The 20363-nt window shown below is 41.2% G+C and overlaps 1 protein-coding gene across 1 annotated transcript; it reads right to left on the bottom strand.

Moving 5' to 3' along the window:
* Positions 1–1159: 1159 nt before the first annotated feature.
* Positions 1160–19452, bottom strand: LOC128424213 (uncharacterized). The gene is made up of 2 exons (XM_053410148.1): positions 19304–19452; positions 1160–3618 (listed from the first exon to the last, which is right to left on the bottom strand). Exon 2 carries the CDS (start codon positions 3597–3599, stop codon positions 1896–1898), a length of 1704 nt encoding a protein of 567 aa, XP_053266123.1. The 5' UTR covers positions 3600–3618; positions 19304–19452; the 3' UTR covers positions 1160–1895.
* Positions 19453–20363: the final 911 nt, after the last annotated feature.

The following is a 20363-nucleotide window of genomic DNA, read 5'->3' as shown; positions in this document are numbered from 1 at the left end:
TATTCCAATAAAAGCCTCATTATAACAGTGCCAAATGATAATACCATTAATAATATGAATCATTCAAAAGCCAAATTGTACAATTTAGGTGCCCCCCCCCCACGTGCTGGAATTGATGGTTTGATGATTTACTTTATTTCTGCGTTGCAAAATCTTATAGATTTCCATCACACTCCAGTCAGAAAAACAAACCCTTATACCCCAAATGCAATTTCAACGACTTCCATTCGCATTAAGACATTCAGTGATTTATAGTGATTTATAGGAGAATGTTAGCAGCTTTGAGACTCCTTCGGGTAATGATAAAGCGGGATATCAAATCCAAACTCTTCTTCTTCTTCTTCCTACAGGTGAAGCATTTAAACTCTCTCTTTGTTCTTTTTGTTATTCTGTCCATGGTGTTTCTTCCTGTCCTTGTAATATATTATGTCTATCTTTTGTCAGTTGCTGTTCTCCATCATTCCTCGGGCAGAGCTAGAGTCCCGCTCCTGTTTCTGAAGTTCTCCATTGCTCTGTCCGGAGCTTCAGTGTTTTGCAACATTAGCAGCAGCTGCAAAAACCATAGTGTCCCTAAAAAATATCCAGTTTTCGCCATTTTTCTCTCAGCTTGCTCAGTAGAGCAAGCTGTCAAACTTAAAATAATTCAATAATGAACCTTCTTTGGCAAGCTCACAGCTTCCTCTTATCTCTCCATTCAGCCAAAGATAAAGGGTTACACTTCCAATTAAATTAAATTCAGTTTAGTCCGAGGATGATAAAGATTAGGGAACAGTTCACTCTAAGTTTCCATCAGAAACCTATTGTAGAATAGAGCTTCTCGCCCTTTCCCCCCCCCCCTTTTAATGTTTAGTTCACACACACAAGTCCATTTGATGTTATATTCCATCTCTGCAATCCATTTTTCACTGCTAGACATTGTTTGGATAAACATGACAACATCTGGAATGAGTTTATGGCTATTAACATCTACATGTGTATTAGGATAATGACCCTGTATCAATTTATATAAGAATGTTTGAGAGTATATTGCATTGCATTTTTGTATATTGTTCTTTTTTCTTACACATCTTTGTTATCCCCCTTCCCCCTTTTTTCTCTGTATCACTTTATTTTTTTATACCTGAAATTATTTCAATAAAATATTAACATTGCAGAGAGAGGGGGGGAGGGGGGGAGAGAACGGCCCATCTAGTTCAGCATCCTGTTCTCCTGAAGGTTTAGCCCCCTGGCAGGACTCGAACGCAAGACCAGTGCTCTCCCCTCCTGCAGCTTCCAGCACATGCTATTCAGAAGAACTGCTGCCTCCAGCTGTGGGGGCAGAGCATAATCACGACATGCAAAACTAATATTGTTTAATTATTATGCAATTCTACTTTTACTTGTCCCTCCCTCCCCCCCCAAAAAAACAACTTCCACTGATTCCAACTAGTTAAAAGCTTTTCCAGGTATATAGTAAATTATCCTAAATATTAAGAAAGCATGAGCTGTTTAACCATTAGGGCTGTGCAGAGTCACTCTGATCTCCCCTGGATCAGTCAGGCCAGGGGTCAAGCACCCAGATCAGTTCAGGGGCACAGCTAATGTTTAAGTAGGGGGTGGTTTAACCCCTAATTAAATGCAATCTGGAGGGGGAAGGAGGAGATTCTACATCTCTTCTCTGCCTACAGAGAGGAAGAGTAGCAGTAGGGAGACAGCGCTTTGATGGAGGTAAGAAACACTTTATTTTTCCAAGTCTGCCCTGTGACGTTTTAGAACAATATATCTGATATCGTTCTAATAACTTTGAACAGGTCAGTGTAGATCCAGCCTCAGAGTCCCTGCACTTAGCGAAAAGGATATGGGCCCCCCGCTTATACAGAGATCTAAGGCTGAACAGGAGCTGTTGTGTTGCCCCTTTATTTAGGGAGAATATTCATCGCCCTTCTCTTCCAATATCTGGCTATCAAGCGGAATTTGCTTTTGTCCCCCCGTTCGCTCATCATCTCCTCCTCCTCTGGCAGCAGAGCCTCCTTATTTGCAATCTTCTGTATGATCTCTGCTTCTTTCTTCACATCCTTGAGCAACTGGATCCTTTTCTGATATCCAAGCTTGCATTCCTCCTCTTCGGATGCAATGAGCATGTCGATGTATTCTGGAGTGGAGAGCGGGTTGGGCTTCAGGGCAATTTCCTGCAGGCGCCGCAGGCTTTGAGACGCTCTCTCAATGTTTTCAAACAAATTTTCTCTCACCTCGATGTACTCCTGGCTGAGGTGCCAAATCAGCTCCTCCGCTGTCATAACCCCATGGCAGGCGTACTCGTACTTTTTCTTCAGTTCCGCATATGTCTTCTTCTCTTTCCTTATTTCATCCTTAAATTGGTAATCCTGGTTGCAGTGGTCACTGGCTGAGCACTTGCCAGGACAAACGTTGCATTTTCCTGAGAAGAAACTGATAGCGGAGCAAAAGCGGTTCAGCAGGTCCCAGGTACCCCAGCAAGGATAGTGGCAGGTGAACTCGCAGTTCTTGCAGTTGGTTGCATATTGATGAGCTCCAGAGAGATCTTGCTTCACTTTGACGGTGACTGGGAACTCATACTCAAAATCTCTGTTGGCCGCCATGTCAGCTTTGTGCTGGTCAAGGACTTGTTCCGTTTCCTTCAGTTCTTCCAGTTTGACCAGCCCGGTTTTGATCTGGGGCAGCAGGCCCTGCACAACCGTCTCCAACTCTTTCCGCTCCCTGAGAACTTCCTTCGTCAAAGACAAACTCCTCGCGTTCAGTTTTCTTAGCGAGTCAAAGTAGGTCTTCATGCTGATCATACCCATTTCCCAAAACATTTCGTCAAAGTTAGGGCTCTCCCCGTCCCCCACGACATTGTTGGCAAACAGGGCGGAATTGTTGAATTTGAAATGCACGGGGTTCCCCTTGCCATCTTTCGTGCATGGAACGTTGGCCGTCTTAATGGCCTCAAGGACCAGGGGAGTCTGTGAATCTGCAAAGGTGATCAGGAACTGGATGTTCTCCTTTATATCTTTCCCAAAGATGGAGAGCACGGAATCAAAGACGTATTTCTCGGCTGCTGTTAAGCGGTTTGTGGAAGCCTTGACCACAAAGCAGACGCAATCGATGTGGTCAATGCCTCCTGGGATGGAGAAAAACTCCCGGATCTTCTCCACTAACTTTTTGTCCTGTTCTATTCCTCTCGTGTCTCCGAATCCTGGAGTGTCAACAAAAGTGAGGGAGCAAGGGATCTTGAGACCCTCTTGATAGTTCACCACATAAGCCCTCACTTCGGATGTCTGGCTTTCTGCTTGGTTTCTTCCGGTCACTTCATCGATAAGTTTGAACCGGAATTCATCTCCCCATTGCACGCCCAGGATGTAGTTGATCATCCCATTGATGAGAGTGGTTTTCCCTGATCCAGATGCTCCCATCATCATGATCACTTTGTTGGCGATCTGCAAGTTCTCTTTGCCTAGATGGTACTTTGGAGACGTTTCAGACGCCTTTTTCAGTTTTAATGCATAAACAGAAGGTTCACCCCTTTTTACAAGGATACTTTCTTTGAGATATTTCTGAGGTGGTTTGATTTCACTTGTTTCCTGTGTTCTGGAAGACGCCATCTTCTTTTTAACAAACTTGCTGTCACAATTAAAAGAGAAACACACGTACCTGTATTAGAAAAATAACTGTACTCTTCTTCCTATCATTATCATTATGATTTTATCACTTTCAACATATGTTGAAAGTACAAAATGCAATAAAAACAGTTCAAAACCATTTAAAAACAAATAGCAGCAACTTAAAAATTAAAAACCCCAATACCAAGCAGACCGTCAAGGCACAAACTTATTGGAACAGAAAAATGTCTTCTATTTTTTTCTGGGTGCCTGTCCTATCTTGACAGAAATGCTGTTCCACAGATCAGAGGCAGCCACACTAAAAGCCCTGCTCTGAGTCACCAGTTAGAACCTGGGTGCATATCTAGGGTAAGAATTTCTCTGTTTTCAAAGAAACAAACAAACAAAATCAGGACTGTCCCAAGTCGGAACATTCAGGTGTGATTCCAGTAATGCAGAGAATTGGGCCCCTTCCAACTCTGCAATTCTATGACTCTATGATTTGGAGCATATGGGAGACCCAAATGCCATCATCCCACTCACCCCAAAGTAACATAACTCACACATCCCCCGCCCCAAAGTATCTGCTGTGGAGCTGAAGGAACCAAATTGTTCAGAATGAAACAGACTTGATTCCCATCACTTGGGGGTAACCAAGGGCAGAGGTGAAATCTAGCCCCCACTGCTATGTTATGTCTTAGCCACCATGTTGCATTCTGAACCCTATCCATATGTAAGCCACCCTTCCCAAGAAGGCTTCTGGTCTCACCAAGCATCCACTAGTCTACTTGTGAGGTGACAAGGGTTAGGCCCAACATGACCACAGGGCTCATTCGCAGTGAGAGCTGGACTCTCAACCAGGCCCTCTGGCTTGCAGCCAGCTGAGATGCTATGGTTGACACCCGGAATTTAAAATGTTAACTATTAGCAAAGAGGTTTTTGGATCCTGGGCTGTTGTTCTTTGGCCAGAGTGTGTAGGTGTGTACTGCCTCCGCACCCTTGCTTTGCAAAAAGCAAATAACCGAACCTTTATTCTTGCATCAAAAGATACCTACACCCTGACACCAATTACCCTCTTCTTTCTGTTTCCAAATACACTTTGCCAGGTGCTCAGGTCACCTCTTAAAAATCATTTCCTTGTCTTCTCCAAGGGCAATGATGTGGGTTGGCCTTCCTAATCTCGTCTAAAGATATGGATAATTTGCCCTTTGCTTACTGCTCTCTTCCTCTGTTTACAGAGTCCCTCTCCCCAGCTATCCAACTCATGTAGAAATATTGAATGTCGGAAACTGGAAAACATTCTTTTGTGTGTCTTGGGGGGGGGGTGTTTCAGAGTTTACTTTCAGACAGAGGGGGACATGCCGGGAGTGAGAGCCAGAGAGAAGCAATCCCATGCTCATGCAGGAAGTTGGCAGCAGCAGAATAGACCCAGAGGTAGAGAAGAAATTGAAATTGAAATACTTTATTGTGACTTGTACAACTTGTATACAGTGAGATTACACAAGCACCCCCCACTCAGCTCCCTTGGTCTTAATTCCCCTTGTTTACTGACCCACACCCACCAAACCCGCAAGTCAGTTGCCCTTTTGTTCTCTTCATTCAGCAGCCTAACAGCCCACGGACAGAAGCTGTTCTTTACCCTGTTGGTGCGACTAATCATGCTTCTACATCTTCTGCCCGAGGGCAGGAGATCATCAAAGTGCCGGCCAGGGGGTGAATCATCCCTGAGGATTTTCCTCACTCTCCTGAGGCAACGTTCTTCTGCTATTTCATCCAGTGGATTTACGGGACAGCCCATAATATCTTGTGCTGAGTTTGGATTTGATATCCTGCTTTATCACTACTCGAAGGAGTCTCAAAGCGGCTAACATTCTTGAGGAGATTTCACCCCTCCCATATCCAAGAATCTCCTGATGAGTCTGGTGATTCTCCAGAGAGAAGGAGGCGTGTTCTGCTCTCTACTTATTCTGCTCCAGCACCACATCAAAGAGTCAGTCAGCCAGTGTGTTGGAGAGAGAGAGAGACTGAGTGTTAGAGATCGTGTGTATAGATAAGGTTGCTGCTAAGAGCAGCTGCAGACACTCAGTGCAGTGCAGCATTCTTTATGCTTAGACCTCATTTAGCTCTGTATATAGTTTGTATGATAATTGTAGATAGAATAAAGAAGTTATTCTACAGAGCTGCTCTCCAAGTCGTTTATACTCTGCTATATTCTGCTGTACTCTGCTGTGCGACGACTGTCTTCTTGTTGGAGTGAATCCGGTGCTCACAACTCTAAGCTGTGAGTCCACAGCACTTTGACCTGTTCCTGTGTGGAAGGTGGTCTCTGGAAGTGCTACCCAGCTCGCCTAGCCCAGTCGGGGCTGAAGTGGGTGAGTCCAGTTGGTGGCACTGGCTCAAGGGCGATGCTTCCCCATAACAAACACTCCGTGAGGTGAGTGGGGCTGAGAGACTTCAGAGAAGTGTGACTGGCCCAAGGTCACCCAGCAGCTACATGTGGAGGAGCGGAGACGCGAACCCGGTTCCCCAGATTACGAGTCTACCACTCTTTTTTTTTAAAAGATATTTATTAAGTTTCCAATTTTATACAAACAAAAAGAAAAAAGCAAAAAAGTTTAAAAACACATACAGTTCACAATGCTTGATTTTCAATGACATGTTTCCCTGACTTCCTCATACCTCCCCTTCTTGTATTCCAATTCAAATTATTTACTCAGCAAATCCTTATCTCAAAACATTGCAGCTGGAAGCCCCTTAATTTCAATCCAACATCATTCAACATTCTTTAATTTTACAATATTTCTGTAAATAGTCCTTAAATTTCTTCCAGTCTTCTTCCGCCGACTCTTCTCCCTGGTCACGGATTCTGCCAGTCATTTCTGCCAATCCCATACAGTCGATCATCTTCATCTGCCATTCTTCCAGAGTGGGTAAATCTTGCGTCTTCCAATACTTTGCAATAAGTATTCTTGCTGCTGTTGTAGCATACATAAAGAAAGTTCTATCCTTTTTTAACACCAACTGGCCGACCATGCCCAAGAGAAAGGCCTCTGGTTTCTTCAAGAAGGTATATTTAAATACCTTTTTCAATTCATTATATATCCTTTCCCAGAAAGCCTTAATCTTAGGGCACGTCCACCAAAGGTGAAAGAATGTACCTTCGGTTTCCTTACATTTCCAACATTTATTATCGGGCAAATGATAGATTTTTGCAAGCTTGACTGGGGTCATGTACCACCTGTATATCATTTTCATAATATTCTCTCTTAAAGCATTACATGCCGTAAACTTCATACCTGTGGTCCATAACTGTTCCCAGTCAGCAAACATAATATTATGTCCAACATCTTGTGCCCATTTAATCATAGCAGATTTAACCGTCTCATCCTGAGTATTCCATTTCAACAGCAAATTATACATTCCTGACAAAGTCTTAGTTTTGGGTTCTAACAGTTCTGTTTCCAATTTAGATTTTTCCACCTGGAAGCCAACTTTCTTATCCAAATTGTAAGCCTCCATTATCTGATAATAATGAAGCCAGTCTCGCACTTTATCTTTTAATTTCTCAAAACTCTGCAATTTCAATCTGTCCCCTTCTTGCTCCAAAATTTCCCAATATTTTGGCCATTTGGCCTCCATGTTAAGTTTTTTCTGAGCCTTAGCCTCCATTGGTGACAACCACCTTGGGGTTTTATTTTCTAGTAAATCCTTGTATCTTATCCAAACGTTAAACAATGCTTTCCTGACAATATGGTTTTTAAATGCCTTATGTGCTTTAACCTTGTCGTACCACAGATATGCATGCCACCCAAACACATTATTAAAACCTTCTAAATCCAAAATGTCTGTGTTCTCAAGAAGCAGCCAGTCTTTCAACCAACAGAATGCTGCTGATTCATAGTAAAGTTTAAAGTCTGGCAGGGCAAATCCACCCCTTTCCTTTACACCAGTTAATATCTTGAATTTTATTCTGGGCTTCTTGCCCTGCCAGACAAATTTAGAAATGTCTTTCTGCGACTTCCGGTCAGCACCAGCGATTAATGGCGGACTTTCCCCCGAGCTTCCCCCAAAACCGCAAAGGAGCCTTTTTAAAGGCTTCGGAGCGGCAGCGGGTGAGCGGCGCGGTGCTGAGGGTCGTCTACCCAGCCTGCTGAGTGAAGCTGCATCGCCATGATCGGAGAGCGCTGATTTCTTCCCAAGAATTCGGACTTAAAAGCAACTACTCGTGAGTAGGATTAACGGGCTTAAACTGAAATTAATATCAAGAATTTTGGCACTAGCACGGGAAAGGTACAAAAAGGAAGTCTGCCTTTCCATTGTGTAGATAATCTAAAGCAAAGTGACTTTAGCTGTAACTTAAGAGTGAACATTTTTCTGAAATTAGTAATCTATCGTTTGGATGAGCACTTCTCCCCACCGTTTGGCAGGAGCGGAGAGGGGTGGAAATTGAACTTTTTTTTATGCCTGCATGAAAGGAAAGAACTTAAAAAGAATATCCGCTGCCTTGATCTCTGGAGTCGGACTGCCTTGACAGGGAAACTGAATGGTGGACTGTCAGCACATTGGGATTGTTTGTAGTATTAACTCTGTGTAAAGATACAGTGTCTTTGGATGGACTTCTATATAAAATAGTATTGAAGACAAATTGGAAACTGTGGCTAATAGGAGAAAAGGGGTTTTTTAAAGAGACATTGGTTACAAAATTTCAAAGTGAAGTTGGAATCTTTCCCCCTAGTGGAGACTTTGTTGCAACAATAACAACTAAGCCACCAGAAGTGAGAGCCAGTGGAAATTTCCTTTTGAAAATAAAAGTACAAGTGTAGGACGTGACCTTGGCTCTGAATGAAAGTGTTATGGATAAAGATAAGGGGAAATTTGAAGAAAAAGGCTTAAGATCTGGTAAACAATACAAGACTGATATTTCCCACCAGCGAAGAGCTTCAACATCCGGAGGCACGGGCGCAGCTGCTGCCTCTCAAACAAAAGTAAGAACTATGTCAACAGAAGACGCCCTGGCACAGGCACTTGGCAAAATTAATGCATCTTTGGAATATTTAACGAAGCAGGGAACAGAGACAAGTAAACAAGTTGCGGAAACTAATAAACAAATTGTGGAAACTAATAAACAAGTGGCTGAGGTCTCAGCAAAAATTTATTTGAATACAAAAAGTATTGATGAATTGGGAAGGAAGGTAAATTCTAATACAGAGACTATTGTAAGACTTTTGGAGGACTCAGCGACAACTCGAAAGATTGCTGAGGAAGCAAAGGAAATTGCTGTTGCCACCCAGGAGAGGATACCACCGGTCATTAAGAAATTGGAGGATCATGATCTGACTTTGTCTATGATCGAACTGCAAAGAAAAGAGAGAAACTTAAGGATCAGATCAGTTCCGGAAAGTGAGAGAGATACCGTATTTTTTGCACCATAACACTCACTTTTTTCCTCCTAAAAAGTAAGGGGAAATGTCTGTGCGTGTTATGGAGGGAATGCCTACAGGTGGCATGCCTACAGATTTTCCTCCTCTAAAAACTACGTGCGTGTTATGGTCGGGTGCGTGTTATAGAGCGAAAAATACGGTAATCTGGCGGACTTCCTGACAAAAGAATTTTTGGACTTTTGGCAACAGGGCCTGGAGAAGGACGAACTCAAGATAGTGAGTGCATTTAGACTCGGTACAAGACAAAAGAAGAACAAGGCAAGAGACTGCTTGATAACATTAAGATCAAAAGAAGAAAGGGATAAAATTTTGAATTTGCACTACCAAAAAGCCTTGGAGATTGAAAATTCTTATGTGGAGATCTTTAAAGATATCCCGAAACATATTTTGGACGTAAGAACCTACTACAGAGATCTGGTTGTTTTACTGAAAAAAAATAAGATATTCTTCAGGTGGGAATTTCCACAAGGCCTATCTTTTAAATACAGAGGAAGGAAGATAAGAATAAGGACACTGAGTGATAAAGACAAATTCTTGAGAGACCACGAAGAGGATCTGCAGAAGGAGGTGGAATCTGGGGAGGAACAGATGCCATTGGGAGGAACACTGGACATATCAAACTTGTCATTTGGGTTGAAACCACCGACAGAGGAAGAACAACTACTTGGAGCAGTAGGAGGTAAATAGTTTCATTATGGCTCTGCAACTTCTAAGCTGGAATTGTAATGGTTTGAATATGCCTCGAAAGAGGAAAGCTGTTTTTCATATATTGAAGACAGAACAATTGGACTTGATTTGTTTACAAGAAACATATGTGATGAGGTTACACAGGAAAATATTGGTGAATAAAAGATTGGGACAAGAATTTATTTCATCTGACAAAGTCAAAAAAAGAGGAGTTGTGATATATGCAAAGGAAAAATTGCTACCGAAATTAATTTTTAAAGACGAACAAGGAAGATTCTTGGCAATTGAAATTCAAGTCCAAGGAGAGAAATTTTTGATTGTAGGAATTTATGCACCGAATGAGGGGAAATCTGAATTCTTTAAGAAGTTGCATGAGACTTTGTTGGACTATCTGGACTATAATTTGATTTTGATGGGAGACATGAATGGAGTTGTATCTTCAAATATGGACAAAGCACAAAGACAGGTACTTACTAAGGATGGAAGACTACCAAAAACTTTTTTTGAAATGACTGACAATATGGACTTGATTGACATTTGGTGAACAAAGAATCCTCTTGAAAGAGAGGGAACTTTCTTTTCTGAAGCCAAAATGACATGGACCAGAATCGACCAAATTTGGGTTACTAGAGGAATGGCATCAAAGATAAAGAAAGTTGAAATCTGCCCAAAAACTTGCTCCGACCACAACGCAGTAAGAATGGAGATGAAGCAAATAACAACTGGCTCCTTCTGATGGAGGATGAATGACACCTTATTTAGAGATGAAGAAGTGTATAAAAAGGCCCAAAAAACATTGAGAGATTATTTTGAAATAAACATGAATACCAATGTTGAAAAAAGAGTAATCTGGGACGCAAGTAAAGCCGTTATGCGAGGATTTCTGATACAACAAAATGCAATAAAAAAGAGAAGCCAAAATGAGAAAAAAGATAAGATTTTGGAGAAGATAAAAGAAGGGGAAAGGAAACTAAGATCAAATCCAAAGTCTAAAGAGATTTTGAGAGAAATCAAATTATACCAAACACAATATATGGAACTGATGAATCAAGAAATAGAATGGAAAATTAAACAAATGAGACAAAAGACATTTGAATCAGCAGACAAATGTGGTAAACTACTGGCTTGGCAAATGAGGAAAAGACAAAAATTAAATACGGTTACAAATTTAGAAGTGGAAGGAAAGAACATATATAAGCCAAATGAGATCAGAAATTGCTTCCAGAGATATTTTAAACACACAAGGGCCGCAGAAAGAAATGGACATAGACAAATTTCTTAAGACTTATGGATTACAAAAAATTTCTCATGAAAGTAAAATAGTTTTGAATCAGAAAATAACTGAGCAGGAAATAGAAGGTGCCATTCAAAACATCCAATTGGGCAAGTCCCCGGGACCAGACGGGCTCACTTCCAGATATTATAAAATGTTGAAGGAGTGGCTATTACAACCTATGAAGGAAGTCTGCAATGAAATTTTGGAGGGGAAAAGGGCACCAGAAACATGGAAAGAAGCTTATATTACACTTATACCGAAGACTGAGACTGAAAAGACTCAACTTAAGAACTACCGCCCTATTTCGTTACTAAATGTGGATTACAAAATCTTTGCTGACATTTTGGCTAAGAGACTGAAAAAAGTTTTGATGAAGGAGATTCATAGGGACCAAGCGGGCTTTCTCCCGAGAAGACATATGTCAGACAACGTAAGGAATATAATAGACATTTTGGAAAAGTTAGAAGTGAATATAAATACTAAAGCAGTTTTGATATTTGTGGACGCGGAGAAAGCCTTTGACAATATTTCTTGGAGTTTTATGAAGAAGAATCTCCAGGGGATGGGGGTAGGCCAAGGATTTGAAAACGGTATAGGTGCAATATATTCAGAGCAGAAAGCAAAGTTAATTGTAAATAATGTGGTTACGGAAGAGTTTAAGATAGAAAAAGGGACACGTCAGGGGTGCCCAATCTCCCCATTACTTTTTATATCGGTCCTGGAGGTTTTGTTAAATATGATCAGAAGGGATCAGCTGGTTAAAGGGGTACAGGTCGGAGCTAAACAATACAAATTGAGAGCATTTGCAGATGATTTGGTACTTACGTTACAAGAGCCAGAATCTAGTACCAAAAGGGTTTTAGAACTAATTCAAGAGTTTGGCCAAGTAGCAGGATTTAAACTGAACAAATCTAAAACTAAGGTATTGGAGAAAAATTTAACACCTATGGAAAAGGAGAGGTTTCAGAATGAGACAGGTTTAACTGTGGTTAAGAAAGTGAAATACTTGGGGATTAATATGACAGCTAAAAATGTGAATTTATTTAAAGATAATTATGAAAAATGCTGGACAGAAGTAAAAAAAGATTTAGAAATTTGGTCAAGTTTGAAGCTTTCCTTGTTGGGTCGAATTGCAGTTATAAAGATGAATGTATTGCCTAGAATGTTATTTTTGTTCTGAACATTACAAATTGTTGATAAGATGGACTGTTTCAAGAAGTGGCAGAAAGATATTTCTAAATTTGTCTGGCAGGGCAAGAAGCCCAGGATAAAATTCAAGATATTAACTGATGTAAAAGAAAGGGGGGGATTTGCCCTGCCAGATTTTAAACTTTATTATGAATCAGCAGCTTTCTGCTGGTTGAAAGACTGGCTACTTCTGGAGAATACAGATATTTTGGACCTAGAAGGGTTTAATAATACTTTTGGGTGGCATGCATATTTGTGGTACGACAAGCTTAAAGCTCATAAAGCTTTTAAAAACCATATTGTCAGGAAAGCATTGTATAATGTCTGGATCAGGTATAAAGATTTGCTGGAAAATAAAACTCCTAGGTGGTTGTCCCCAGTGGAGGCAAAGGCTGTGAAAAAACTTAATATGGAGTCTAAATGGCCGAAATATTGGGAAATTTTGGAACAAGAAGGGGATATACTGAAATTGCAAAGTTATGAGAAATTGAAAGATAAAGTGCGAGACTGGCTTCATTATTATCAAATAATGGAGGTTTTTAAGGTAGACAGGAAAATTGGTTTCCAGGTGGAAAAATCAAAATTGGAGACAGAATTGTTAGAATCCAAAACTAAGAACTTGTCAAAAATGTATAACTTGCTGTTGGAATGGAAAACACAGGATGAAACAGTTAAATCAGCTATGATCAAGTGGGCACAAGATATTGGTCATAACATTATGTTTGAGGACTGGGAACGGTTGTGGACCACTGGTATAAAATTTACGGCATGTAATGCCTTAAAAGAAAATATTATGAAAATGATTTGTAGGTGGTACATGACCCCAGTCAAGCTCGCAAAAATTTACCACTTGCCTGATAATAAGTGTTGGAAATGTAAAGAGACTGAAGGTACATTCTTTCACCTTTGGTGGACATGCCCAAGGATTAAGGCTTTCTGGGAAGTGATTTATAATGAAATGAAAAAGGTATTTAAATATACCTTTTTGAAGAAACCAGAGGCCTTTCTCCTGGGTATGGTCGGCCAATTGGTGTCAAAGAAGGACAGAACATTTTTTATGTATGCTACAACAGCAGCAAGAATACTCATCGCAAAGTATTGGAAGACAGAAGATCTACCCACCGTGGAAGAATGGCAGATGAAGGTAATAGATTATATGGGACTGGCAGAAATGACCGGCAGAATCCGAGACCAGGGAAAAGAGACGGCGGAAGAAGATTGGAAGAAATTTAAGGACTATCTTAAGAAACATTGTAAAATTATTGAATGTTAGAACGATGTTGATTTTGAAATTAAGTGGTTTTTAGCTGTAATGATTATATAATTAAGAAAAGAAAGGTCAAAAATTATATAGAAATTAGGGGAAGGATTTGCTGAATTGAACTAATTAGAGATTGGAATACAGAAAGGGCAGGTATGAGGAGGTCGGGAAAGTAAGTTTTATGAATATAGGGGATTGAAATTATATTTGTTGTTGCATGTGTTTTGTATGTATTTTTATTGTTTCTGTTTGCTCTTTTGTTTTTTCTATTTTATATAAATCTTTAAAACTTTAATAAATATCTTATAAAAAAAAATAGAAATGTCTTTCTGCCACTTCTTGAAACAGTCCATTTTGTCCAAAATTTGCAGTGTTTGAAACGAAAACAACATTCTAGGCAATACATTCATCTTTATAACTGCAATTCGACCCAACAAGGAAAGCTTCAAACTTGACCAAATTTCTAAATCTTTTTTCACTTCCATCCAACATTTTTCATAGTTATCTTTAAACAAATTCCCATTTTTACCTGTCATATTAATCCCCAAGTATTTCACTTTCTTAACCACAGTCAGTCCTGTTTCATTCTGAAACTTCTCTCTTTCAATCGGTGTTAAATTTTTCTCAAGAACCTTAGTTTTTAACTTGTTCAATTTGAACCCTGCTACCTGACCAAATTCTTGAATTAATTCTAAAACTCTTTTAGTACTAGATTCTGGCTCCTGTAGCGTCAAAACTAGGTCATCTGCAATTGCTCTCAATTTATACTGTTTAGCTCCGACCTGTATACCTTTAACCATCCGGTCCCTTCTGATCATATTCAGCAAGGCCTCCAGGACCGATATAAAGAGCAAAGGGGAAATTGGGCATCCCTGTCGTGTCCCTTTTTCTATCTTAAATTGTTCCGTAACCACATTATTTACAATTAATTTGGCCTTTTGTTCAGAATATATTGCACCTATACCATTCTCAAAGCCATGGCCTACCCCCATACCCTGTAAGTTCTTTTTCATAAAACTCCAAGAAATATTGTCAAAGGCCTTCTCCGCATCCACAAATATCAACACTGCTTTAGTATTTATATTCACTTCTAACTTTTCCAAAATGTCAATTATATTCCTCAGATTATCAGATAAATGTCTTCACGGTAGAAAGCCCGCTTGGTCCTTATGAATCTCTTCAATCAATACTTTTTTCAATCTCTTAGCCAAAATATCAGCAAAGATTTTGTAATCCACATTTAATAAGGATATGGGACGGTAGTTCCTAAGTTGAGTCTTTTCAGTCTCTGTTTTTGGTATTAGTGTAATATAAGCCTCTTTCCACGATTCTGGCGCCCTTTTCCCTTCCAAAATTTCATTACAGACTTCCTTCAAAGGTTGTAATAACCACTCTTTCAAAGATCTGTAGTATCTGGAAGTCAACCCATCCAGTCCTGGAGACTTGCCTAGTTGCATATTTTGAATGGCACCTTCTATTTCCTGGTCAGATATTTTACAATTCAACATTAATTTACTCTCTTGTGAGATTTTTTGTAATCCATTTAACTTCAAAAATCGATCAATGTCCATTTAATTCTGTGGCCCTTGTGCATATAATTGTTTAAAATATTTCTGGAAGCAAATTCTAATCTCAGTTGGATTATGTATGTCTTTTCCTTCTACTTCTAAATTTGTAATAGTATTTAATTTTTGTCTTTTTTTCAATTGCCAAGCCAGTAGTTTCCCACATTTATTCGCTGATTCAAATGTCTTTTGTCTCATTTGTTTAATTTTCCATTCTATTTCCTGATTCATCAATTCCATATATTGTACTTGATATAGCTTTATTTCTTTCAAGATCTCCTGCGACTTTGGCTTTACTCTCAGTTTTTTCTCTCCTTCTTTTATTTTCTCCAAAATTTTATCCTTTTTCTCATTTCGGCTTCTCTTTTTTATTGCATTCTGTTGGATCAAGAACCCTCTCATCACAGCTTTACTTGCATCCCAGACTACTCTTTTTTCAACATTAGTAGTCATATTTATTTCAAAATAGTCTCTCAAAGTTTTTTGGGCCTTTTTATATACTTCTTCATCTCTAAATAAAGTGTCATTCATCCTCCATCGAAAGGAGCCGGGTGTTATTTGCTTCATCTCCATCTTTACAGCATTATGGTCTGAGCAAGTTTTAGGGCAGATTTCCACTTTCTTTATCTTTGGTGCCATTCCTCTAGTAATCCAAATTTGGTCAATTCTAGTCCGTGTCATCTTAGCTTCAGAGAAGAAAGTTCCCTCTCTCCCCAGGGGGTTCTTAGTTCTCCAGATGTCAATCAAGTCCATATTGTCAGTCAAGTCAAAGAAAGTTTTTGGTAGTCTACCATCTTTGGTGACTACCTGTTTTTGTGCCTTATCCATATTAGTAGATACAACTCCATTCATGTCCCCCATCAAGATTATATTATAGTCCATATAGTCCAAAAGAACCTCATGCAACTTCTTAAAAAATTCAGATTTCCCCTCGTTCGGTGCATACACCCCTACAATCAAAAATTTCTCTCCTTGAAATTGAATTTCAATAGCCAAATATCTTCCTTGTTCATCTTTAAAAATTAGTTTCGGTGAAAATTTCTCCTTTGCATATATCACCACTCCTCTCTTTTTGACCTTATCAGACGAAATAAATTCTTGTCCCAATCTCTTATTGATAAGTATTTTCCTGTGTAACCTCATTACATGTGTTTCCTGTAGACAAATCAAGTCCAATTGTTCTTTTCTTAATATATGAAAAACACCTTTTCTCTTTCGAGGGGAGTTAAGTCCATTACAATTCCAACTTAGAAGTTGCAGAGCCATGATGAGTTACTTATTCTTCCCTCCGACTGCACCGAGTTGTTGTTCTTCTTCTGTCGGTGGTATGTCTTTCCCTGGGCCAAAAAGTCCGAATGATAAATTTGCTATGTCTACAATTCCTTTTCCTGATGCAGTTGGTTCCTCTCCAGCTTCTACTTCCTTCTGTAAGTCCTCCTCGTGATCTTTCAAAAATTTGTCTTTGTCATTCACTGTCCTTATTCTTATTTTTCTTCCTTTATATTTAGAAGATAGACCTTGGGGAAATTCCCATCTAAAAAGTATTCTGTTTCTTCTCAGTAAAACAACAAGATCTCTGTAATAGGCCCTTACATCCAAAATATATTTGGGTATATCCTTGAAGATCTCCACAAATGAATCTTCAATTTCCAAAGTTCTTTGATAGTGCAAATTTAAAATTTTGTCTCTTTCTTCTTTTGTTCTTAAGGTAATCAAACAATCTCTTTCTTTGTTCTTTCTTTGTCTTCTACCAAGCCTAAATGCACTCACTATCTTAAACTCTTCCTTCCCCAGGTCCTGTTGCCAAAAATCTACAGATTCCTTTGTGAGGAAGTCTGCCAAATTGTCTTTCTCACTTTCCGGTACTGCTCTGAGTCTTAAATTCCTCTCTTTCCCTTGTAATTCAATCATAGACAGTGTCAAATCATGGTCCTCAAGTTTCTTATATACCGGTGGTATCTTCTCTTGGACAGCGGTTGCAATTTCCTTAGCTTCCTCAGCTAACTTCCGAGTTGAGGCCGATTCCTCCAATAATTTTTCAAGAGACTGTGTATTAGAATTCACCTTCTTTCCCAGTTCATTTATACTTGTAGTGTTCAAATCAATTTTTGCTGAGGCCTCAGCTACTTGTTTGTTTGTCTCTGCAACCTGTTTAGCTAAGTTTTCCAAAGATGCATTAATTTTACCAAGTGCCTGAGCCAATAAGTCTTCTGATGACATAGCTTTTGGCTTAACTTGCGAAGCAGCAGCTCCCACTATGCCTGCTGCTCCGGATGTTGAAGCCCTTCTCTGATGTGTAGTGTCAATCTTGTATTGTCTACCAGACCTGGTAGTCTTTTCCTGTGTCAGCTCTATCTTCCCTTTCTCATTTGCCATAGCACTCCCATACAAAATCCAAGGTCAGTCTCACGCCTGGTAACTTTGTTTTGAAAAGGAATTTTCCAGGCTAAGTTGCTTAGTGGCTTAATAGTTGTTACAACATAATCTCCTCTAGGGGGACACACTTACAACTTTTAAAACAAATATAGTCCTTATAAGTCCCCATTATCCCTTAAAAGCCACAATTTCAATGTCCTTAAAAGTTACTTTTTGGTCCAAATCAGTTCAAAAAACAATGTATCTTTTCACAGAGTATCAGTGTTCTTTACCCTTAACGTGCTGACAGTTCTTCCCACTAATCAGCTTCCCCTGTCATAGGCAGTCCATTCCCAGATTTTAGAGGCAGCAGATATAACTTTACTTCCCTCTTTCCTTGCAGGTAAATAATGCTCAAATTTCTCCCCTCCACTCGTGCAAACAGGAGGGGGATCGCTTTTTTGGTGTTGGATTTTGAGTCTTTAAAGAACGTCTTTCAAAGTTACAGCTTTACAGTCTCTTTGCTTTGATCTATTTACAAGCCGGAAAGGCAGACTTCCTGTTTATGCCTTTCCCGTTTCGGTGCCAAATTTACTCAATTTTTCTCCAATTATTTTGCTTACTCCTACTCACGGGTAGTTGCTTTAAATTCCAATTGTCCAGAAAGAAATCAGCGCTCTCCGACCATGGCTTGCGGCTTCACTCTGCGAAGAGGATAGACGACTCTCAGCTCCGCGCCGCTCACCCCCGTTCCGTTCGGAAGCCTTTAAAAAGGCTCCTTCGCAGCGGGGGGGGCGCAAATGGAGCCCGCCGAGTCTCCGGGTTCACAGGCTTCACCGCCTGTGATTTCTTCGGGTCCCCGCTTCGCCGCAGTGGCCAGACCCAGTCCTCACAGAGCCGGTTCCCTCCGGAGCTCAGAGGGAACCTGCCATTAGTCGCTGGCGCTGACCGGAAGTCTACCACTCTTAACCACTACACCACACTGGTGCCCTCCCAGGTGCGGGATAGCTGCTTAGGTGCACAGAGCAGTGAATGTGCCGTGCAGCCGGGGGCGAAGCAAGCTGCCCACAGGGGTGGAATTAGCCACCAATGGCGGACATTTAGTGCGCTGCCTGCCTGCGACTCCTAAGCCTCCCCCAGCTGGCAAAATGAAGGGAAAAGGGGGGAATGCCACCGGCAAAGCGGCGCAGCTCCCCCTGACAGCGAAGACACCCGGGGTGATCTACCCCCACCGCACCCCCTTCCTCTGCCCCTGAATAGACCATGTTGGCTGCAGTCTCTTATCCTCCTGTCTGTCTCTGCTTGTTTCTTAACTGAGTCACATGTCCACAAGGATTTTCACTTGCTGCTGGGATTTGGGACTCTTGGGCTTATTTTCAAAGTTTTTGGAGGGTCTTCAGTGGCAACTAACACACACAGAGAGAGAGCCCTCTGTGCTGGTCTTGCAGTAAAAATTGCAGTTTTTGTGGTTGCATTTTGTTTTTCTTTTAATTTATATTTAACTAACATTTCCATGTTAACCTTTCTGTAAAGCTGGTAAAAACTACTGTATGGGGGGCTTCAAAAGCAACAATGAGAGGTCAAATAATTCAAAAGGCATCATTAAAATAAGCAAAGGGAGAAGGCAACTTGTGGTCCAAACTGAACAATTGTGGGGGTTGCTCTACAAAAACATTATAGAAAATTAGAGGTATTAAGAAAACAATATGATCTCATAAACTGTGCTCAAACAGAAAAAAAAACTGAGGTTTGTAAGACAGTGTTTCTTTGGAAAAGGAAACAAACCTGGCAAATTGTTACCAGATTTTCTAACAAAGAGCAATATTTAAAAAAAGCAGCACAACCATCTTCCCCACTTCTCCATTGTTTCTTGAGACAGACAGATGCCAACATCCCCTTCCCACGCAATCACCCTGCAGCAGCTCCAATCTCACCTTTTCTCTCTTTTCCAGATTTCCAGGGTCCTGGTGAAAGCTGAGAGGAGAAATTGCGCTCTCCTCTGCTCTTTGTGGTTCCTGGCTCCTGCTCTTTGCTTCTCCTGGCCTACTTAAATACCCTTCCCACTGCACACCCCACCCAGTTCCTCCAGAGTCCTCATTGCCCTGGTTATTATGGGTGGCTGTCTGCAGAATCATGCATCCCGCCCAGAGGCAGAGCTAGCTGCTCTGGCACCCAGGGGCGGGGCCATGGGGGCAGGGCAAGCGTCCCAGGGGGCAAGATGCCCGTGGGGGCTGAGCAAGCCACCCATGGGGGGTGGAGCGGGCCACCCGTGGCGGGCTGCTTCCTGGGCGGCAGTGGGGAGGGAGATGCACCACTTGGCCAGCAGCCTTCCTCCCTTCCCTCTTCCTTTTGACAGCTTGGAGGAGGCTTTCCTCCCCAAGGAAGGAGCCCGGGAGTGGGGGGCAACGGCACGCCACCCACCCGCAACTCCCAAACCTCCTCTGAGCTGTCAAAATGAAGGGGGAAGGGGGGAAGGCTGCCGGTAAGGCAGCACAGCTCTGCTCCTTCCCCCAGTGGCTTGGGGTAGACTTGGGAGTCGTGGGTGGGCGGGCGGCACACTGAATGTCACCCCCCTCAGTGATGACACCCAGGGCGACCCACCCCCACCGCCCCCCTTCCTCTGCCCCTGATCCCACCTCCCCTGTCGTGGAATCACAGAACTGAAGAGTTGAAAGGTACCCAACTCCTGCAACGTCATGCAGGAATCGCAGCTAAGCAATCCAGCCTCAGTTTAATAACCTCCAATGAAGGTGAGACCAGCTCTTATCACCAGGAAGTTCTCCCTCATGTCTAGTAAGAATCACCTTTCTGGTAATTTGAAACCATTGGCTTGGGTGCAGCAAGAAATGAACTTTTTCCGGAAAGAGCGATCTGAAGTTTACAGCATGTTATTCCCCGAGGGAGAATTATCTAAAATGATTTACAGGTGTTATCTGACTCCAAGTAGGCTTGCTAAGATGTATAAGGCTGAATCAGATAAGTGCTGGAGATGCA

The sequence above is a fragment of the Podarcis raffonei genome, chromosome 12, assembly GCF_027172205.1.
Source record: "Podarcis raffonei isolate rPodRaf1 chromosome 12, rPodRaf1.pri, whole genome shotgun sequence".
NCBI classification, from domain to species: Eukaryota; Metazoa; Chordata; class Lepidosauria; order Squamata; family Lacertidae; genus Podarcis; species Podarcis raffonei.
This window is presented reverse-complemented; position numbering and strand designations above follow the sequence as displayed.

Coding starts and splice junctions, on each gene's coding strand:
- LOC128424213 (XM_053410148.1), bottom strand. CDS start 3,599: ATGGCGTCTTCCAGAACACAGGAAACAAGTGAAATCAAACCACCTCAG.